At 35.0% G+C, this 24,679-nt stretch overlaps 1 protein-coding gene across 4 annotated transcripts in view; it reads left to right on the forward strand.

Moving 5' to 3' along the window:
• The first annotated feature begins 612 nt into the window (after positions 1-612).
• LOC149802925 (uncharacterized) overlaps positions 613-24,679 on the forward strand; it is a 50,038-nt gene continuing 25,971 nt past the window's right edge. The window contains exons 1-4 of one of the 4 annotated variants that reach the window (XM_089952412.1): positions 613-690; positions 5,108-5,505; positions 12,836-12,998; positions 21,469-21,602. In XM_089952412.1, coding sequence (XP_089808538.1) covers positions 5,136-5,505; positions 12,836-12,998; positions 21,469-21,602 — 667 coding nt within the window. In that variant the 5' untranslated portion in view covers positions 613-690; positions 5,108-5,135. Of the gene's footprint in view, positions 691-1,050; positions 1,167-5,107; positions 5,506-12,835; positions 12,999-21,468; positions 21,603-24,679 lie in introns of those variants that run through there. The other 3 variants (XM_089952413.1, XM_089952415.1, XM_089952414.1) reach the window with 3 other exon arrangements.

The raw sequence follows: 24,679 nt of genomic DNA on the forward strand, positions 1-24,679 counted from the left end.
AAATTTTATAACTATTTCTTCAGTAGTTACAAAATAGCTGGTTAACCTTTTCAGGTTCCTGTGATAATTTATGCTGAGACCTAATTGTTGTAATTTTGCAGATTAATCATAAAAGAGAACTTATCAAGCGCTGCTTGACAATACATACATTTTTGGCAGCTTTACTGTTTTGGGGATTATAAATGTGGTATTTAGCAGTGTATTTTGGAAAATGTGGTTAAACTTGTCTTTATAAAATGAGGTTCCATGGAAAAACCTTTTATGTATGGAAGAAGAAAAAAGGAGTAAATACCAAAATAGTATAGGTACTGGGTGTACAGATGCAACAAATTTTATGACACTGTTTGTATTTGACCAAAACACGCACATGCACATTCTCTTTTGTAATGTTTCTGAAGATAACACAGAATAAATATGAGTATATGTTTGTGCAAGTTTTATGAGCAATGAAAATCAAATGCAAGCACAAAGAACAAAAAAAGACATTTCATAACTTCACCAAAAATGGCATTCAACTCGCATAATTTTCAAGATGTTTTTAACTTTCTTTTTTATCCTATGTATGTATGTATGTATGATTAAATTGTGCACAACGCAAATTGTTCCGCATCAGAAATGATACGTTGTCGGCTTGCATATTAGATCAATTACTTCCGGTTTTCAGGGAACCAAAGTTTATGCGAAAATCAGGTAAATTTATCCATTTTGTCGTGTCAGTTATGTTTTTAAATATGACATAATGCAAACGAATTGTCACACTTAGTTCAATTTTATAACCGCTAATAATGCTTTCCTGCTTGCTGTTCACGCAGAAACTGTTTTTTCGTACCGAATTTGAAATTCAAGTTGAATATTTGTTGATCTTATCACGAAGACCAGTATCTGTACTGAGGTCCACCATATTATTTTTATTTAGTTTTAATTGCTTCCTTACAATTTGATTAAAAAGAAAGAAAACCAAACGGTGGATAAACTGTATTATCTCAAAGAGGATAAAGGAAACTGGGCCGTACAGTCATCGTGGCAATGAAAAGTACAATTTTTACATCCGGGTATTTTGAGGTGATTTCTTATTGGTCTGAGACGAGCACGCGGTCTTTAGTCCTTATCTGTCATAAATTCGTCAAGTTCTGTGCTCATTTTGAATTACTTGCCTAATTATATGCGTAAGTAACGTTCTTAAGAAAAAATTAAGCATTACAGTAAAACAATCCAGTACACCAATAACAGTATACGTAGATTTGTTTTTTCAACATCGCGGTGTACATGGCAGAAAAGACCGAGTGATTCATCGTATCGAATGAGACGTTCGTTGTCTACTAAAGGCATTTTACAGAAATCGTTCAAATGTCAGGATATGCAACTAAAACACGTTATTTTTCAACGAAGTCTTGTGTAAGAATATTTTTTAAAAATCAAGTCTTAGTTGTTTCATGAATGCCATTTTGCACGAGTTCTCCAATTTCAACATGTCGGGGTAAGCAACTGAATAAAAATGAGCAACAGGATGTTTTTTTTCTCTCCAGAATTGTTGAATGTATGAAAATGGAAAGTTTTGTGCATAAACTGAGTGTGCACAATTCAAAAATGAAATCATAATGATAGCAGTTCAATTAAATTCGCAGTAGGCATTCAAACACGGGCATTGTCCACCATTTTTAATACTGGTCTTTGGTTACTTTTTGCAAATCTTGACCTCGTGTTATTTGAAGCAGAATTTAGCATATTTCTTACTGGTCGTTCTGTAGAAATGTTATGTGAGCATTCATTAATAAGCATAAATTCACTATTCCATTGTTTCAGGTACTTCTGAAGCTCTTTTTGGCATTGTTTAAGAACCACCACCCCAACATTTTTGCATCAAAATACCATAATGGCAAATTGTACACAGATTGAAATTTTATCTTATTCCTAAACCTAATAGTGCCTATACATTACAATATTCATATATTACATATTCTTTGATCTGAAATTTGGTATAAACAAAAGTTTCCATTTTAAAATTTATTTATGATAAGACAGTTTGGTTCATTATTAAATCTTTAAAATATCAGTGACAAAAAAAAATGGCTTACTTTGAATACTTCCACAATTCTACAAAAGATGTTGCGGGGATGGTCCTGGCTTTTAAAAAGCTGTCGCCAAAAAAATCGCCAACCTCAATATTTTGTCGCCAATTTTCAAAAAGTGTCGCCAAAACAAGTAGTGTACATTTTTCCAAGTGTTAATTTAGTCTATTAATGTAACAGGCAATGAAAATTACAAAAGATGGGTTAGTTAATACTTTAATTACAACAAGCATTAACAAAATGTTACAAACTGTTACATGAAGATCTGTCGCGATTTTAGAGTTGCCCACTTGTTGAATGCAGTTTCAAAGTCTAATTTTTCACATCTGTACATGCTGATTCTCATTAAATTCTCGAGAGATGAGATGCAGAGCTTATTTCTGATGTCAGTTTTTATGAGGTTCATCTTACTGAATCCACGTTCAGTCTACAGTGCTGACAGGTGACACCAGTAGTCTCTCAGCAGGCCCCCCCCCCCCGCTAGCATCCCAAAGCTTGTAGTGAATTGCTTCCTAAATCCCAAGAATGATCACTGAATGCGGTATAAATTTTCTTGACAAGCAAAATAGGATCTCCATTCCCACGAATGAAACTTACACGAGTCAACACCTGGCAATATTGGACCGTATATATAAGCATAAATTCACACCCAATTTAGGGATTCTTTCACTCCTGTATTTTGAGAAATAAATAATTATTATTAATTATGCAAAACTGTTTGTGTTTTTTTTTTTTTTTGCTATTTCTTGTTGCGGAGTTTAAGTCTCTGCAGCCGTAACACGGAATGGATGGCAAAAGGAAAAGATCAATGAGTAAAATGCTGCACTGGCGACAGATATAATTGTGATTGAGATTTTTTCCATTTGCTTTGTATTTATACACAGTCGGTACTTCAAAGGTTATAAGTTTTCTATGAAGGTTTAGCAAAACAATCGTATTGGTATATGTATAAAAAGAAAAACACAGAAGGATTAGCCATACAATTTAATTGTATCTGTTCTATTCGCGTCTTAAGAAGTCGGTCAGTTGTAGGTATAGTGTGGTAGCATGATTGACTGTAACACAGCATACAGTACTCAGCCCGGATGTCAGCATAAGCAGATTATGATGTAACAATGCACTGTAAAGATGGGGTTGACGATACGAACAAAGGATCGTTTGTGTAACAGATTGATTCCAATGCATTGCTTAGTCAGGTTTGTGGCTTCCTTTCGTTCTCGCTTTTAATTTATCCAGTCCAAATCCATGATTGTATGTACAAATTAAATAACCAAAAACTATGTCGCCAAAAAAATCGCCAGATGGGATATTTTTGTCGCCAATAAGGAAAAAATATCGCAATTTGCGACATTGGCGAAGCCCAGGACGATCCCTGATGTTGGCCATATTGACAAAATTCTTGACAAATCTCTTTTTCATAATTTACAGTCTTTCCATTGAATTTTCATTACAGTAAATCTGCATTTCTGTGGTGTAAATTGTGTGTTGCAACATTAAATTTTGAATGTCAATTTTTTAAATATATTTTCTTAATAATTCTGACCCATTTTGAGTAATGTTATAGTTCATGAAGTAGTATTGTGAAATCAGAGAGAGAGAGATAGAGAGGGAGAACAAACAGGCACTGGGGTCCTGAGAAATATTTATGATCATGCTTTTTTAAAATAAAGATTTATGTTACAGATTGTTCTTTATAATGTCTTTATTCAAAAGTAGATTCATATTCACAACAAATGACATGAATTGGTTTTCTTTTCTTCAAAATAGTTTAAATTTTACATACTTCTTGCCTATAAGAAACATGAAAATTTAAAACAAAAATCCAGTGTCTTGAAATCTCACCAGTCTGAGTCTAACCTCAAAAATACATTTTGCTTCAAAAATTGTACCAACATTTTGTAATACTTGAGTATAATGAATGAAAGCACATTTGTATAATTAGATTCCTTGGTATGAATGTATGTTTTTCATAAAATTAATTATTTTTTTGGTTGAAATTTTTATATACACTTGCCTGGAAGAGTTAACTATTTTTGCTGTCATGGGTGATCATTATAAATGCATAATTTTGTTTTTTTACAGAAATTTTCTCATACATTATAGCATTATTTTCATTAAATGATCTCCGAAGTATTTAAAAAGTAGCCCTAGGTCAGCATATATATATATATATATATATATATATATATATATATATATATACGTATGTATGTTTGGGAGTAATCAGTAGAACAAACAACAAAGACCCTGATCTGCAGGTGCATTATGTTACTGCAGATCGTGATCTTTGTTGTTTGCAGTTTGACTTATAAGTGAGTAAATATGGTATGCATCAGGGAGAAGAAGAGAACATTATTAAAATTTCATATCTTTACTTAAACTTCTATCTTGTGCTGATTATCACAATAGCGGGTTTTATTTGCTTCCCTTTTTTTTTAATCATAAACGGTCACAGAAAGTCATCCTAGATGTAAGTTCACACGTACACATTTTGAAGACTGATGCTCATGTGCAAAGTAATAACCTAACACAACAGAAACCATCAACTTGGATTGTTTCCTTTGCTCAAAATAAGATTAGTTGTATAAAGTGGTAAATGGTCTTGCTTAACTACTACAAAGAAGTACAGACCCATATCTACCTGAGCATTATGGTAGTATATGGTAATTCATCCTTTTGTTTAATAAAATCAACAGCACATATTTATTCAGCTGGTTTATTTGGAAAATCTTAGATCAAAATTAATTCCTGCCTTTTACAATTAAGCAGTAGAATACATTACAGTGGCAGCAGAAATTGTTAAATAACCTATTTGCACAAAATCTCAAAAACTTGACTAATCTAGGATAAACACATTACTCCTACATATTCTAACACTGATATTTAGGTATGCTAAGTCCAACAGACTCCCCAGATTGTCTCAAGAATTGTCTTCAATTTTCATCCTTTCCACACCATTAATTTCTTATTGCTATGTATTTGTTTGGTCTTATGAATAAACAAATGTATCAGATTACGTTAACATCATCTTTTATTAGCAGCAGGTGAGCAATTACAATACTGAGAATGGAAGTTGAAGCTGAACCAGCAGCTCCTACTCAGGTGTATTCCACAGAAGGAACAGGAGAAGAAATGGTTGAGGATCAGCAGTCTACAGAAAGTCAAGGACAGCAATTAGATCCATCAGTGCATGAATTGAGTGACAGTTATCAAGAAGCTAAACCAGAGAAGGAAAATGATAATGGACCAGAAAATCAATCGATGGAATCAGTTGAAGGAAAAGATGATTCTGAAGAGAATGGTGATCATGAAGATGATAAGGATGATAAGCATGATGATGATGATCAAGATGATGATCAAGACGATGATGAAGAAGGAGCAGAACATGACAAGATTCAAAAGGTTCCCAAACCTCTCCCAGACTTCCTTAAGTCCTGTAAGTTGTTGGATAGAAAGAACCTGTAAATCATATTCTTGCTTGTCATTCAGCAAAGCAAGATTTTCCAAGTTGTGTTAAATTGCATATGTAACATGCAGCTGAATCTGTAAAGGTAATCTGATTAAAACCACATTCTAAAACGATGAGCTAGGCTGTACAAATGTAAACTAAGAGTTTGATGTAAAATTTCAAATACATTTTGCTAAATGTTGTGAGAGAAATCCAAGGTGTATAAAGTGAAGAAAAAAACGATACTTTGAAATGGAGATTTTGATTTGTTAGAAAATCTTTTAATACTAGTTATTGGAAAAATCGTTAAATTTTCACCTCAGTTGTTTAGGTCATAATCAGCATAGCATTTGGTTATGACTTTTAAAAAGGAGGATCCATGGTGGTGTTGTAGTTAGAATGTCAGACTCCTGACCAAAATGATCAACCAGGGTCGGATCCCTTGTTGTGGTTTTTTTTTTTGGTCAGTTCCACAGGACCTAACTTTGGTTTTGCTGTGCTGATTTAACTATCCATTTCCTGATTTACTGGTACATTAAAAATGATCCAAAAATATATGAAATTAATTGTATTTGTGTGTGAGCATTAGTAACAAATGGAAGCTGATTTAATCCATAGTTTATCAGCATGATTTTGAAAGTTTTAGTCCATGATTGCTTTCTTGATAAAAGTTGCAGTCCACAACATTCAAACTTGCAATCCCAGTAATGATGCTATTTTTAGCCATGCAGTAATATTGAACATTACTACAAGGCTATTAAACATATACAGCATGTCATCAGTTTGCTAATGCTCATCAACTGTAACATAATGAACATTATAAAGGCTGAAAAAATAATGCAGTTCATAACTGAGACAGTTGTTACAACTAGAACAGTTCTAAATGTTTACCATTCTTTAATTTTTTTGCGCAGCAAGAGATTACACTTTCTTTTCTTTAACATTTTTCTCTACCGCAGGTCTGTGATCAGAAACCTTTAGTTGTGGACCTTCCTCCATCACACTTAATGACATTTGTTCCTTGGGGGGGATGTCTTCAGCCCTTTTTCTTGATGTGATTAATGCTTGTAGGGTTGCCTTTGCACTGTTCCTTTTAAGCATGACAATTTTTGCAGAAAGCTAATGTTCCATTGTTTTCTCTTTATTTTTTTAGTATCTTATTTTATGATTGAAATCATTCAAGAATTTGTTTCTCCACAGCCATGTGCTTGCCTTCAGAATAGTACCCTGATAATCACTTCAAAAACAATAGTAGATTTTTTTAAATGACACTGTAATACAGCAGATTTTATGATGAGTGACATGGAAGTTAATATTCCTCAATTGTACAGAATAAATCCCCAAAACTTTTTCTCAATTTTTCTAAATACAGTAGAAAATAACTGGCAAGTCTTGCAGATATCATGTAAGAATTTGTGATATTATAGATTAAACTTCTGAGTTATGCTTGTCAAATTTGGTGTTAAATCATATTAGAGTGCAATTAATCATTCGATAAAAAATCGGTACATCAGTAGATGAAATGTTAAGTTTTGCATACAAATTTAATCTGAACTTTCATATGCAACATGCAAAATTTAGTCATTATTAATCAACATTCTGCACTAATTTTATCATACATACATTCCAAGCTGTTCATAATGTTTGATATGATCATAATTATATCCTCATACAATTAAACTGCTACTGTTAGCTTATGAAAAATTTAGATGACTCGCATCATGAAGAATTGATTACAACACATTGGGCAAGATCAACTTAGGAAGTGAATGGAAAACGCATTTTCTTGTTTAAATGGGGACATCCATTAATTATGTCAACAATTTTTAGGCAATTTTTTTACCCCCCCCCCCCCCCTTGTCAACAACTGTCAAACTTTCAGTGACCCCCCACCCCCACCCAGCAAGTTTTATAGCACATGCAAAGGGGGGGGGGACATTTGCCTGAAATGAACAAGAGTCTGTTATCAAAGTGTACAATGTTTGTAAGGCATTAAGGTAACTGTCTGGTTGAAGAAGTTGTATGCTTGTGTAGGCTACATAATTTATTTAATGTATTACGTTAAAGAAAGATGACTATAATAGTCAAGCTCTCAAGTTTCCTAGGCTCAGTTATCCATCCTTGGAGGGATAGCTCATGGACTTCAATATATATAGCATCTATACTTATAACATAGATGCTATTTAATAGAAGTCCATGGATAGCTATACTATTTAGATGTCTATGGCTCAGTGCAGTCTTTAAATTTAGTAACAGATTCCCTTAAAAATCTGTCCACAGTATACAATCTACATTGAATAAAAACAAAATATGATGATGCAAGACTATGACTTCCTTGGCAAGAGCTCAACCGGTTTAGGATTATACTGGTGGGCTGTCGACAGGCGAGCGAGTGTGTGCCATACCAACGCACCAACTAATTTCCTATTTTTTGATTTATTCAATATATTGTAAAAACTAACATTGTTGATGTCAATTTATCTTGAACTCCCCCCTCCCCCATGTCAACAATTGTCAAACTTCTTCAAACCCCCTCCCCCCATTTTGTTGACATAATTAATGGACGACCCCAATAGTCCTTCTTCAGTAGGGCTTAAACTAACAAGTGAAAAGAAACATTACTTTTTTTGGACATAAATTTCCTTTTTATGTATAAGCAATTAACATATTGCCTTCTAACTTGATAATGACCCACCAGTGGCAATTTTTTTTTTCTATAGTTGTGCCTTGTTACTCCTTTCCACATTTCTCTTTCATCCAAGGACCCTTATGCACTTTATGTAGATCTTGGTGCTTGACTGGACACTCCCTAGAATCCTAGTATAGCAGCATACAGTATATCACAAACCTTTTAAATTCTATATCTGTAATAGGAAATGACAGAGTATCAGGGCGGGGAAAACAAATACTATATGTAAATATATAGTAGTCACATATATAGTAGTCATGGTTAGAAATGCAGACTCCTGCTGGGTAGGGGTGCAGTATAAAAAAAATTCAAATGGTTTTATGCCTCACAAAATATTTTTACAAATCATACTTTGCTTATAAGAATGAATGCTAATCATCCATCTGCCATTGTAGCATGACTGTTTTTCGTTAATCCAGAGAAAAGCAGTGTGTGTGATTCCCTTCCCCCAATATTCTGCCATTTTGTTTCAACAGTGTTAAATTTTCAAAGGACTGTACCTTTCTAGTTGGGGTCCTTATGATGCACAGAGACCATGCTTGTCAGTCACCATTGATTGATCTCATTGATAAGCTGTGCAAATGAATGATCACACTTATTATATAATCATCCAGTGCTTTGCATGGGTTGTTGTATTTGACAGGTTAACTTGAAAGACATAACAGATTACTACTCATAGGTCTTGCTAGGATTCCTATTGTGGCAAAAATAGAAATCCAACCAGCAAAAGTTCCAGTCCCCTAACAGAAGCATATTGGGCATACCTGAAGTGGCTTAATTTCCAGATCAGAAGAACCATTGGTTGCCATTGAATTTAATTTTCTAAATTTTGTACACCACTGAGATCTTGTTTATCCATTAGAGTGAGACTGAATTATGCCAGGCCAAGGAAAGGTCCTATTCCTTGCACTATGATATGCATCACATACATTCTTATATCTGGCTACTGTTCCATGCGAACTTCAGTTCTAGCAACATTAGCACACTTTTAAATCTCATTACAGTCTTAGTCAATTTGTCATTTTACCCCAAAATACTTGTCCATATTTGTCTAAGTCTTAACATATCTTGATTACCAGGTCACATGCACTACTTATTCGGCTACATTTGGAAATGAACACAATGATGAAAGCTGATGTTCTCTATTAACAACATGTACATCACTGGGTCTTTCTGCCTCTGAATTCAGTCATTGTCAACTCATTTTCCCACTACTCAGTAGCTAGTCGAAGTCTTTGAACTTGCTGCCCAGCCATTGTGTGATGTTCTTCTGATATACTGTTACAGTGACAACATGCACATCTGGGGGTCTTTCAGCCACTTAAGTCTCTCATTGTAAATATCAGCACAGCTAACATGATCATTGATTGACATAATTTCCCACTCAGCAGGTGGTTGAAGCAGGACTGGCAAGCCTTTGAATTTGCCTTCCAGTTATTGCATGCGTACCAAGGACTCGTGCACAAGTTATTTTCTGCGTCCAAGGTTCAAAATGCATCCAAATACATGTGATTAAGCATGCCCTCTGCTACTTAAGCATACATGATTCTGTTTTCTTGTGTAGCTGAATAAGTAGTACATGTGTCCTTGAAATCAAGACACTTTGAGACTTAGACAAGATGCCGTTTGCAAATTTGGATAGGTATTTTGGGGTTAAACGGCAAATTGATGAAAATTGAAATGAGATTGAAAGAGTGCTAAGGTTTCTAGAACTGATTGTATGCATGAACATTAACCAAGTGCAAGAGAGTGCGTGATGCCTGGCTTAGTGTTTGGAATAAAACCTTTCCATGGATTGACAAAACTCAGCCTCACTCTGATGGACAAATAAGAGCTATACATGTATGTCAGTGGTATAAAGAATTTGGAAAATTAAACTTGATGGCAACTGCTGGTTCTTCACATCTGGACATTTATTCACTTCAGGTATGCTTATAACAGACCTGCCAACCCTCACAAGTTTGACGTGAATTTCTCGACTCTCAATATCATTTCACGGATTCACACCACATGCAAAAAAAGTCATTAATTCATGAATTCTTAGTTGGCTTAAGTCATGAATGAAATGTTGTCCCGTTAATTGCTAGTCTAAATAGCAGCAGTGGTCACTGATACCCATAACGGTTCAGTATTGCTAGTCACGATGTTAGTAGAACTATATCCAAGTATTACAGGGTGTCCTGTAGCAAGCATTGTAAATTATAAAATCTATAGTTAGAACAGAAGTTTTACAAATTCTCGTAGCTACTGTAATTTTTTTTTAACAAACACTAAACAAACACAGCTTTTTTGAGTGTAGGATTTTTTTAGATATTGAAAGATTAGCATGTGTCATAATTTGCTTTAAGTTCATACTTTTTCCATACGTGAGCTGACATCTATAATTGTTAATTATTCAGTGTTTCATCTTCTGGATTAATATTCGTAATTAAAGTACACTAGACTTAAAATGTTTTCACCTCCAAGGAAAAAGATATGTATTCCACAAAAAGTGAAGTATAGATTTGAGTACACCAAAAATTGGCCTTGCTTTCTGCCATCAAACATCGATGTTCATTATGCTTTTCACACTGTAGTACGCCGCAGATGTTCAAATTGGTAATGTGCACAGGGGCTTGTATTGTTGCTTACAATTTGCTTGTCATTCATGTACTATATAATAATATTATTACAAATGACAAATACATTTTAAGCAACGATATGAACCCCTGTGGGCATGTTGTGGAACAAAGTGAAAAAGCACACTGCTAGCAAAAAGCATATAGATATGGGAAAATTGAGAGCATCCACAGCTGAGTTCAGCACTGGAGTACTTTAAGCCACCTACTCAAGTCCTCCAAGCTGCCAATGCTGAAGCATTGTTTGTGAGCTTTCTTGTTGAACAGTGACAGTGAAAGAATATCCATATTGTTCAGAACAATAAGACAAACTTTGGTGCCTCCTTAGGTGCTGAAAATTTGCAATAATTTTAAGTCTCCAAGATTAAACAGCAGGCAAGAAGCTGAATTGTGTTTGAAAACAAATATACCATATTGAGGAAGTTAACGTCTGCTACGGCATCATATCATGACAAATAGCATGAAGTTTGTGTATGTCAGTAAATTTGGATGCAAATAAATTTGTACATGTAATCACTGTAAATAATGTTTTAGTTTTTTTGTGGTGATTTTCATATAATGCGGTACTGACTATCAAGTGGATGGAGCTATTGTCGTGGTATAATTTTTCACTAATTGTGTTCAAAATTCACTAATTTGTATTCCTTGTTTCACTAATTGTTAGTCTGGAGGATTGGCAGCTCTGCCCAATATGTTTCTGGGAGGGGACTGCAACTTTGCTGATGGGACTCCTACTTTTACCAAAATAGGAGCCATGTACTCCTAGTTTTAAAATTCTAGTGAGACCTCTGGATTAGTTTGGGTACCAGGTATGGCAATAACACCTTTTAAAAAAATTTGGATATAGCATTTTCAAAACTAAATTGAAAACTAAGTCAGCTCATAATTGGAAAAATAAAATTAGGAGAAAATTGAATTATATTTTGTTCGTTCTTGGATGGCAGACTGTAGGATGATAGTCCAGTACATGAATGTAGCACTTCTCAAAAAAATTCTCACATAATACAAGGACAAGTGGATTGGAGGAAGCACTCTCTACAAAACTTTATTGCTTAGAAGATTTTTATGCACTCTAAAAAATTGACAACTAGAAAAATAGCTGTCAATAAATAACACACCCCATATAAGACTATGATGGGTCCTATGTGTAGGGCTGTGCCCTAATGTTTGTTCATGTTACGGAGCTCAATAGTGTTCTTTTAGTAACTTTGCCTTCCTTGTGGTTCCATTTAAAATTGTATAGTTATTTTTGTGATATGATTTTAGACTGGGCTTGTGATGCAAAAATCAGAGCAGTACAGTTCTTGCACTCCATAGTTTCTACCTAATTATTTAAATACTTTTCCTATTATGTAAAATATTCATCAGTATGCAGTTGAGTTTATGAATTTTTAAAATATTCTTTCAGAGTAATTTTTGTTTCATTTAGTTCTCAGAAAACCTATTGTCTCCCTGTACACATGATGTATATACACATTAGAAAGCAGGCTCCCTTTATTTCTACCAACAGGTCTTAAAATTTTAGCATAAGACGTCTGATAGATCAATTTTAAGTCTGACTTAAGTAACTGCAAGTGGTATCACTAGAATTGAGACTTCACTGTTAGTGAAATTTAGGCTTTGTGGTGTCTTAACATTTTCAGCGAGAAACTTAAGTTGAATTTTAGAACACAATCTCATTTGTTTCTTTTGGTGCATATGTGTGATTGATTCTTGGTGATCCAGTAGAAGGGGACTCGTAAAGAAAAATCTGGAACTTCCATGATTTTGGACTTGGTGCACAAGCATGACTTGGAGCATGATCAGCTTCTTGCTCAATAACTTTGTAGAATACAAGGCCATTTGATAGCCATTTTTCACATAAATAAGACTTTGTGAAAGTTCAGCAGTGTGGTAAGTTTATGCATGAGAATTACTAACGAGTGAAGTTAACTATTGTGTTTTTCATTTTGTTGCTTTTTTACAAAATTTGTTTACATTAATCTATTTCTTTTTCCTTGGTCGTAAACAGGTGAGAATACCTCATTTTCAATTGCCAATATTAAGCTGAAAGATTTGGGTGTATTGGAATTGCAAGCAGCTCTGGCATACGGTGAGGACATGACCATCACATTTATAAAAGAAAGGGGGAACAAACGGAAAAAAATCCTGAAAGAGAGTGGGGGGAAAATAGGGTAAGTTGTATACTTTTTCCAACCTTTATCATGCCTTTTTAGAGCATTAAATATCAGTCACAGATTTTCCTGTTATGAATTGAACTTTACATTTCGCTGGATTATAAAGTCGTGATGCATGAAAATTGTCTTCATGAATTAAGTAAAATATGATGTTCAGTTCTTATAAAAAGAAATAGGTATAAAAAATAATGACGAATCTTAAGAAATGACTATAGTCTGACTCTACATCCCTGTTTGTTTGTACCCCCCTACCGATTTAAAAATTGAGAATGTTTAGTGTGATAAAAATTGTACAGAACTAAGTCAATTGAATCATTGATTTATAATTTCTAACCTGACTGGCATCCCCTGCATCATTTTATGCTTAATGGACTTTCTATACTAACACGGCGCCATATTGTGTACACTATAGGCTAGTTTATTTCCATCAGACAACATAATGACGTAGTTCATCCTGTTCGGCAATGCTGAATAATTGCGTAAATTACATAACTTTGAGAGTTTGGAATTATATCCCTCTGCATACATGAACATAGAAATTAAACCACTTGTTAAATCCACATGAAAAGCGTAGTTGTCATTTTCCTTTACTTGATTCAACATTGTAAATATCGGAAGCAGACGACTTATGTATGTACATCTGTAGTCGTGATACACCCCTTTGCTGAAAATGGACTTGTCCAGAAACTGGAAATGGATCCGAGCATGTCCGTCTATTGCACTGAAAACTTCCGTTAAGCATGAAACGCGCATAAGATAACGGTGTTAGGGCCACTCTACTCAGAGTCAGGTTAGAAACTATAAATCAATGAATGAATTGACTAAGTTCCTTGCACTTTTTATCACATCAAAGGTTTCCATTATTTAAATCGGTAGGGGGTACAAACAAACGGGTTTGTATTATCAGACTAATAGCAGCATTTTATTTTGACCATTGGTTACAAATATTATCAAATCACACAAGAAGTGTGCATGAATACACCAGCAATTCATTTGAAATGATATGAACTAATAACTTGAGCTTTCTGTTTCATGTGATCATTGTTTCAATTTTAAGGTGCCATTTTGGAATTTGCAAAGAACTGACACAAAGCCCCTCAGACAATAAGATTGAATACACCAAAAGTGGCACAGCAGAAATTAACAAAATTCCAGTGTTTGTAGTGAACTTAAAATTCTCAAATTGGCACACTGGGGTTTTCTCAACAATGAGCGTAAATAGCACTATTACATGCAAGGAAATCGCAGCATAAATGTTTTACTAATAGAACAATACCAGAATTAAAATAGAGTTTTGATGATTAGGTTGTTGATGCTTTGCAAATTAAATGTTGCTAGTTTTGAGAAAAGGAGATATTGTTTGTTGTGAATCAGCAGTAACACTTGAATATATCCAGATTCACGTGCACTAGTAGTGATGCAGTAAGCAATATTTTTGGCAGTACACACATTGTATATTGAAACCTCTTTCGGATGTTGCTTGTCTTGAAAAAAAGGATAATTTATACAATAAAAGCAAACAACTTTGTTAGGAAAAGCATTTTATTGACAATTATCTCCACTCAATTATAAAACAAGTATTAAACCCTCATCTTATTGTCAATAACCTTTTGGGATGGCATCCTCCTCCCCCCCCCCCCCCCATATTCAGATGCTTCTCCATAACTTGTTCCCTTGCTTATTATGCAGTCTGTGCTTTTAGACTTAATTGGGTGCGAGTTGTTGATGGAAATGTATATTAAAAGCCATGAAATCAACAAATCTAAAAAATTTCAGTACATGAAAATTATTATGCCACATGCCTGCAAATGTTTGGAACCATATGCTGAAATCCATGGTTCTACCTAATAATAATGAATGTGGAATAGTTGGTTCTACTTAATTATATTGGTGCTGGAATCCCAGTTTTCACTTGATTATATTGGTGCTGGAATCCATGTTTCCACTTGATTATATTGGTGTTGGAATCCATGGTTCCACTTGATTATATCGGTGTTGGAATCCATGTTTCCACTTGATTATATTGGTGTTGGAATCCATGGTTCCACTCGATTATATTGGTGTTGGAATCCATGGTTCCACTTTATTATAGCAGCGCTGGAATCGATAGTTCCACTTGATTATAGTAGTGCTGGAGACCGTGGTTTTTCCAGATTAGTGTTCAACCTTGTGTGACATATTTGGTACGATTTGCCGGAAGAAACTACAGTTTCAGCAAATTGTCATTGGGTGATTGTAACAAGATAATGAGATTGGATTTCGGATTTACAACATAACACTTTTGATGGTGATACAAATACCGTGTTTAATGAGGAATGACTTGGATGAGAAAATTATTATGATTTATAAGTGCATGTATAAGATCCAGATATTGGACAAATTAACAATCCGCACAAACCTAATAATGCAACAAAACCTGACGAAAAGAATGATGTGTTTTACTCAAATAGTAAATATAAATTCACTCAAATAGTGAAAAATGAGGTATTTTACTCAAAAAGTAAAATGATGAAAAAAAAAGGATATATATCATACAAAATATCTTTACAATCCCAAAACACTGGGTGTTACAAGCCCCAAAATTAGCCCACTGCTAAAAGATTACATGTATGGAGTTATACACTCCATCACCAGCACACTTGGCGTCCTGTCACACTGGTCAGTTAAGTAGTCAGTATTCCAGGTAGTCACCGACCACTATTCAGATCCTTGGTCAATCAAGCAATCAGCACCCATCAATCAGTCAGCAATGCCCAGTCACCTGCTACTCAACCAGCAACACTGTTCACTCACTCTGTGGCTACTATGGTTCAGCTTTATGGCTGTTATGGTCAGCTTCTATGTTTAGCTCTGCAGCTGGTACCACGTCGACTCCGATCAGCTGAAAATACATCTAACACCATGTACTATGCCTGACACATGCATTTACGATAAAACGTAATGACGTTATCTATGGTAGGTTATACAGATTACATTATCGGTACAATAATTACAAAGCAATAAACAGGTTCAGAAGTGAACCTACCTTGTCCGATAAGAATCCTATGGTACTAAATGTTTCTTAAAAATGCAATTTTATATTGCTAATATAAATCTCTTGCAAAGTCACAAACAAGAATAGACAATATTTGCATTATACTATGTAAGCCGAAGCTACATAGAAAATATACAAAAATAAACGTTGTTGTACAGTAGTTATAATTTATAATATACATAAGAAATTAATAAATAACTCATCTAGCTCTACAGCTGAAGATGTGCAAGTCCTTAAGTTGACCACTCACTGACAACGTTTCGTAATGTGAAGATTTAGTTTTACGGTGAGGCATTTGTACACTGACGATGCAGACATAAATCGTCTGTGTGCTGGAAGTATTCGGTTTTTCCCATTAAAAGCACTTCACACGTGCAGCATAGGATGAACTAAACTCACTGTATCAAAATATTGAACAATATACATATATCACCCTCGTGTATTGTTATGCACAAAAAACAAGCCTGAGTACATGTATTTAATAAATAAAGGGATTTATACAAATTCCATGACAGTAATAAAAACTTATCAACTTGTGTTTCAAAACAGCCTCTGTATGGAAATAGCAGTCTGTTTAAGAACAGAAAAGAACTTCTTAAGTTGGGGGTAGGGTGATTTTAACATTAGTGTTCACTTTATTTTCTTCATAAAAGAATGTTTGAAACCATAAATCATCTTGTGAAGGGGCAATAATGGCAGACATCATTGTGTCTAGGAAGTAGTTTATTAAATTGTCTTGGGATTTTTTAATCGGTGGGCAGATAAATTATGGAAATTATGTTGTTGTTATAGGGTTTAACGCCATTTTTCGGCACACGATAGGCTATACATGGCGGCCAGTATTAATGGTGGAGGAAGAACCGGGAAAACCCCGGAAAGAACCACCGACCCACAAGAAGCTACCAGCAAGCTTTCTCACATATCCACATTTGCCGAGCCTGAGACTCGAACCCATGCAGACAGGTGAGATGGCAGTGATCCGTGACGGACAGCACTTTAGACCACTCGGCCACTCAGGGCCCCTGGAAATTATGTAGTTCATAGAAAGCAATTGTCTAGATACTATATGATTGAAGATTCAGTATAAAATAAAATTATGTGGGTCAGAAACATATGGGACAATGCTACATTTTGGAATTCGAGAAGCACTGTAAGGTCAATGTTATTACAAACATAAAAGAAAAATAATTATCTTTTCCAATGATTTCAAGTGCCAAATTAGAAAGCATTATAAAAGTGTACCATTGGAATACATTATTCACATGTGAATGACATGTACCCAGTTGTGAACATTGTAAATATGTGGTTGTATAATGTGTCAGCATATCATTATCTGTACTGTTCACTTGAAAGCATTGGTTGATTTAACAGTATAGATACTGTCAGCAGATCATTGTCTGTACTGTTCTCTTGAAATCATTGGTTGATTTAACCCTTTACCTCATGCAAGCGTCTTTGGACGCCTCTACTCCATTCGCATGGAAGCGCCTTTTGACTCCTCTACTCCATTCGCATGGAAGCGTCTTTTGACGCCTGCTGTAAACATCAGCCATTTTTAGCTGGTTTTCGTAGCACCACCTTCGGGGGGAAACACCCCCCCCCCCCCCCCCCCCCATTAGATACTACATTCATTTCTGTGAATGACAATTACGTCAGATCACGTGGTCACTGTTTATGCACTGGTTGATATCTGCTATTTAAAGTAACTGGTTGTAATCTCCACTCTCCAAAATGGCGGCTGCAGATTTCATTCAGTACTTACGAAGTTTTCATTATGAGAATCACAACTATGAAAAATTCAATAACTTAGGTAAAGGCTCTGATATTGATGTAGGCAGCAATTAGTTTTTATAAATTATCAAGTTCAGACAACTTAGTGATGTAGACACAGATGAAAAACTTGTAAATTTCGAGTGTGAGAAATGGCATCTACGGTTGGTCATGTGGCCTCACTGACATGACAGTGAACGGCCCAGAGTGGCCTAAAGCGTTCTCCGTTACTGATCACTGTCATCTCACCTCTGTCTGCATGGGTTTGAGTCTCGGATTCAGCCAATGTGGGCATGTGAGAAAGCTTGCCAGTAGCATCTCGTGGGTCGGTGGTTCTTTCTGGGGTTTTCCTGGGTTCTTCCTCCACCATTAATACCAGCTGCCATGTATAGCCTATCGTGTGCTGAAAAATGGCGTTAAACCTACAACAACAACATGATAGTGAACAAGTTCTCTAAAGATTTTGAAGCACATACAAAATTTTTCTATGAAAAATAATTACACAGCTATAACAATTGGACTTGACTCTTAAATTTTTTTCACATACAATAGATGTGTACCAAAAATGTAAAATGGTTAAAATTGCTGTTAAACGTAACATACTCTACATTGCTTAACAGTTCACAGGCAGGCCTATGTGTATCGAGTCGACTAGGTAACACATGTTCTATTTATAGCAAGCTGCAGTTTGTAACTATGCTCTATGAGGTAAAGGGTTAACAGTATAGATACTGTCAGCAGATCATTGTCTGTACTGTTCTCTTGCAATCATTGGTTGATTTAACAGCATACATACTGTCAGCAGATCATTCTACTGTTCTCTTGCAATCATTGGTTGATTTAACAGTAAAGATACTGTCATCAGATCATTGTACTGTTCTCTTGAAATCATTGGTTGATTTAACAGCATAGATACTGTCAGCAGAGCATTGTCTGTACTGTTCTCTTGCAGTCATTGGTTGATGTAACATCATAGATACTATCAGCAGATCATTGTACTGTTCTCTTGAAATCATTGGTTGATTTATCAGTATAGATACTGTCAGCAGTTCATTATCCGTACTGTTCTCTTGAGACTCACTGGTTGATTTAACAGTATAGATACTGTCAGCAGATCATTGTACTGTTCTCTTGAAATCATTGGTTGATTTAACGGCATAGATACTGTCAGCAGATCATTGTACTGTTCTCTTGAAATCATTGGTTGATTTAACAGTATAGATACTGTCAGCAGATTAGTGTCTGTACTGTTCACTTGAAATCATTGGTTGATTTAGCAGTACAGTGGTCCCCCTCTTGAACGGACCCCCTGACCAGCAGCCACCCGCTCCTTACTGCCAGAATCCGTTGGCACTGACGAGTTTGTGTTCAAAAGTATTCCTCGTGAAAGGCCACCCGGCTAACGCGACCAGAGGCCAGCATATTAGTGCAATAATATAAAATTTACCCCTCACAAGTGGCCGCATTTTATTTGAATATGTATCCAGAACCAGTATTTTATTCATAACATGTGTTAAGTAACCCGATTTCTGTTTGCCAATGTCAGGTTTTTGTTACTGAAAGAAGTGTTGAGTAAAGTACATGTACCACTACGGTTAATATTATATCATTTACGCCTCACGAGAACCAAAATTTATTCCATAAAAACCGAGAAAGACTAAAATTTTAATCCATACAAAAGGGTATGTACATGTAATCAAATTAGCCTTACTGCTGTGTTATCATAAGATGACCTGTTTAGTCACTCTGATAATTGTTAAGATTACAATTATTGAACAGTAGTAACAGCTGAGAAGTGGCAGTATCGATGTACACTACCCAAGTCAGCAGGAAAATGGTTTGATAGCCTTTATGGCTTCCCTTATTAAGATGTTGAGCTTGTTCACTTTGATAATTAGTGGCTATTACTACGGACAATAATTGTCAAAATTACGAATCCTAACGGCCACAAGGTCAAAACTGTGTGATGTTATTGGTACATATCGAAGCCGTTTTGGCTTCTCTCACTTAGTGTAAAGAAATGTATAAAAACAATAGGGTACCAGACTGCGACTAACGAATCACGTGACAAGATCACTTCCTTTAAAAACACATGGCAATTTGTTTAGATGCATACAAAATTGTTTTATCAGTATTGTAGTTGGCAACATGAAAAACTTACTGCAAAAAGATCAACATGTCATCGAGGAAAAGAAAAATTCTCAGTTTAGAAGAGAAAGTGAAATTAATTCACCTGACTGAAGGGGGGGGGTTTTTGAGGATCCTTGCAGAAAACTATGTCGGAAGTACTCAGATGAACAATATCGTGAAATATAATGAAACAATTCTGCAGAAGTGGGAAGGTGAAATGGACGGAGAAAGGAAGATTGTTTGAGCCAGGAGACGTTTGTATCCTGATTTGAATGACAAGAAAAAGCAACAATTTTGTCTGTTGAATTGGGATATGACGACTTTACCGCAAGTAATGGATGGTTGCACAGATTTCAAGTGCGACACAATATTAAGTGTTCTGTCCTTAGTGGAGAATCAGCTGATGTTAATAATGAAGTTGTCGAAGATTGGAACAAAAGACTAAACGATATATGCTGGGGATATGACAGCAAGGATAGTTTTAATTGAGACGAGACTGGTTTGTGTTTTAGACTGTTACCAACAAAGTGACAGATGATGTGATCTGTAACATAATTATAAAGACAGTTTTAAAACTATATCAATGGTTATTCATAGCATTCTTTTGAAAATGAAGACAGTTTGTTTTACATTTATTTCACAACATGCATTTGATTTTTTAATGAAAATATTAAATGTTTTAGAATTAAATGTACTTGTGACTTTCTTCATATGTACATGTATTTACTATTTGCATTTGTCATCCCCCTCTAGAAAGGCCACCCTCATTATAAGGCCACTTCCCTGCTGCATTAGGGGTGGCCTTATAAGAGGGAGACTACTGTATAGATACAGCAGATCATTGTCTGTACTATTCTCTTGGACTCATTGGTTGATTTAATAGTATAGATACTGTCAGCAGATCATTGTCTGTACTATTCTCTTGGACTCATTGGTTGATTTAACAGTATAGGCTCTGGTCAGCTAGCACACTTTGTGATGGCAGATCTAAGGCTATACTTTTCACTGTTGGACATTTTATGCTTAAGTTAATATGGTATATATTTTCTCTATGGTAATATTACATGGCTGTCAGCAGATCATTGTCTGTACTGTTCTCTTGAAATCATTGGTTGATTTAACAGTATAGGCTCTGGTCAGCTAGCACACTTTGTGATGGCAGATCTAAGGCTATACTTTTCACTGTTGGACATTTTATGCTTAAGTTAATATGGTATATATTTTTTCTATGGTAATATTACATGGGATCCCTTGCTTTTAAGCACCTCAATAAAGTGTTGTTTTATTATAATTTAATTATATCCTTGTAAGCAAATTTGTCACTGAAACTGTTAATATTGGCTCCTCTTCATTGTTGTTTACTTCGCCATAAAACCTCTGACCCCCAACTGACAACCTGTTTAAAAGACTATATGCATTTTGGTTTAACAGGATATCTTTATTAGCAAACACCATCATAAAATATCAGTTCAGGAGGTATAGAGGATTGAGGAATAAGATCAGACATGTTTCAAGCTATCTTGTCTTTTGCAGGAGTGTAACCATTCCGCTGAAAGCTCAAGCAGCTCGGTTCCTGAAAAGATTTTTCAAGACAGTCCGAAAACTTAAAACAGCTATGCCAGATTTGGAAATTACAATACCTGAAGAACTAGTCAAGGCAAATGAAAGTGAGTATCAGTCACCAGTGTTCAAAACTTGATGATGAAATATATGTAAAATGAATGAGGGTTGCTTTAAAATATTTTTTATATGCAACTTACATGCTGTATGGAAAAAGTAAATGTTTTTCAGTTGTCTGTTTAGAGTTCATCATCAGTCTTTACAATCAATTAAAATTTGATTGTGCAAATTCATCATTGGCATAACATTGATTTGAATAATGTGAGTGATCATAATGAAGAAAGTGAAATAGTCAAACCTACTTTTTCAACACTATCATACATTCATATAAAATTACCTTCATATAAAAACCACCGCTGTATTGCTGCAGTCTTTAAGCCAGTTGTAATGGTATCTCTTTTATACAGGGTGAAACCTCTTGAGATTAAAACTTGTCTGTCAAATTTTTTTTGAAACCCAGCAATTGTTCTTGTTTGTTTAAAAGAAAGTTTAACCCAGTAAACCAAACCTGATGTTACACCATACTAGAAACGATTAAACCGGAGAATGGTAAAATAAAACGAAAAAACTGATGTGTATAGAACAGGGTTCAAGGTAAATTTCCGAACTTGAGAGTTAGTTGACCCATGACCCCAAAATCTCATGAGTCAAAAATAAAATCTTGGCAGTCTATTCTTTTGGACCATCATGACCCCATAGCTGTGATTCCTCAATATTGGGGGAAACAAATGATGTTTAACATTTCTTATCTCGTGTGAAGTAATGAGAAATACTTGTAAAGTATTTTGTAAGAAACATACAATCTCATTTTTGTTAAAATGTTTCTGTTTCAAACTATGTGTTACTGTGTGTATATATTTTGTATATGAAACAGACAGAGGATTATTTTACATTTTTTTATAGTTTCAGTTTCACAGCATATTTGGTTATCAACTGCTGAAATCATTTTCTATGCAAAAATATACCCATACAACTGTAAAGGTTGTATATTATTCAGATATCAAGTGTGTACATCACAGAATTGTTGGTTCACTTTTCCACTTGTCTTTACATTTTCGAACATATTTTGGAGATTGATGCTTCTTCTCAGAGCTGACACTATCTTTCTGTTTCTTTGGAGTCTGAGGGTCAGAAAATTTATCACCAGCAGGTAATTTCCGAGACTGAGACAGAAAATAAAATATACTTCTTTGTGGCATTGTGATTTTGAAGTTTAGATGTAGAGTTTTTTGCCCGTTCCATTCTTTCTGAAAGATTCATTAATTAAAACATTTGAGGTTTTAAACGTTTCACTGATTGAAGCAGATTAATCGCCAATAAAACACAATCCCATGCTGAAAACTGGCTTAGCGATAAGCCATATATTCCTGTTTTTTTCTAACTGATTATAATTTAAAGTGCAAACAAATGCTGATATTTTATCAGAAATGAATCCAGTGAAGTCATAAAGGATTCAGAATTTTTAAACATCCCACCAAATGAAGCAAATTGCCAGTAAAACAATTAAAGTTGGTCCACTTACCTTGACAACTGGCTTTGTGAGCTACCATAATGATATACTCCAGTTCTGACCAGTTGATTATAATTTGATGTCCAAATATTCCAGTGCTGATATTTGATCAAAAGGCAATCCATTCATATTATTATTGCTTCCTCTTCCTCTATCATAAACTTCAAACATAATCTCAAACCAATCCAACCTAATTCACTTGTACCTACGCTTGACATCAGTGAACTGTTAGTTTCACTCAGTTCATATATATCTTCCATTGGTGCGATATTATTGGCCATCAAGGTGTAAACTGCTATTGAGCAGATGTCAAACAGTGCCTCCTAAGTAAATTTGTCATGGACAGCGTACTGTTAGTAAGAAACAAAACTGGAGGCGAATGAAGGGTGATTAAGATTGATGCTCCAGCCCGAATCTACATGCATCAAAAAGACACACCAATCAAAATCATTTTTAAATTCCATGCGTCAAAACCCAAGGGTATGCATTTACTGAAAACCCTGTATAAGAGTGTGCATGCAGGTAACTATTTGAATGAACGAAAACAGTCATTTTATATAGTGGTAGAAAATGTTGAACAAAATTAACTTAACCCTTTACCTCATAGAGCATAGTGACAAAGTGCAGCACGCTATAAATAGAACACCTGTTACCTAGCAGATCGCATCCGCATAGGCATGCCTGTGAATTGTTAAGCAATGTAGTGGTGTTACGTTTAACAGCAGTTTTAACCATTTTACGTTTTAGGTAGACATCTGTTATATGTGGAAAAATTGAAGAGTAAAGTCCGATTGTTATAGCTGTGTAATTATTTTTCACAGAAGAATATTTTATGTGCTTTAAAATCGAGAGAGAACTCGTTCACCGTCATGTCAGTGAGGCCGCGTGACCGACCATAGCTGCCATTTCCCATACTCGAAATTTACACGTTTTTCGTCTGCGTCTACATCACTAAGTCATCTGAATTTGATAATCAATAAAAACTAATTGCTGCTTACATAAATATCAGAGCCTTTACCTAAGTTATTGAATCTTTCGTGGTTGTGATTCTAATCGTGAAAACTTCGTAAGTACTGAATGAAATCCTGCCTGTGAATTGTTAAGCAATGTAGTGGTGTTACGTTTAACATCAATTTTAACCATATTACATTTTCGGTACACATATATTATATGTGGACAAATTTAAAAGTAAAGTCCGATTGTTATAGCTGTGTACTTATTTTTCACGGAAGAATATTTTATGTGCTTTAAAATCGAGAGAGAACTCGTTCACTGTCATGTCAGTGAGGCCACGTGACCGACAGTAGCTGCCATTTCCCATACTCGAAATTTATATGTTTTTCGTCTGCGTCTACATCACTAAGTCATCTGAATTTGATAATCAATAAAAACTAATTGCTGCTTGCATAAATATCAGAGCCTTTACCTAAGTTATTGAATCTTTCGTGGTTGTGATTCTAATCGTGAAAACTTCGTAAGTACTGAATGAAATCCTGCCTGTGAACTGTTAAGCAATTTAGTGTCTGTTACGTTTAACAACAATTTTAACCATTTTACATTTTTGGTACACATATATTAAATGTGGAAAAAATTAAGAGTAATGTCCGATTGTTA

This window comes from Sinohyriopsis cumingii, chromosome 3 (assembly GCF_028554795.1).
Source record: "Sinohyriopsis cumingii isolate HCF-2022 chromosome 3, ASM2855479v2, whole genome shotgun sequence".
Classification (NCBI taxonomy): domain Eukaryota; kingdom Metazoa; phylum Mollusca; class Bivalvia; order Unionida; family Unionidae; genus Sinohyriopsis; species Sinohyriopsis cumingii.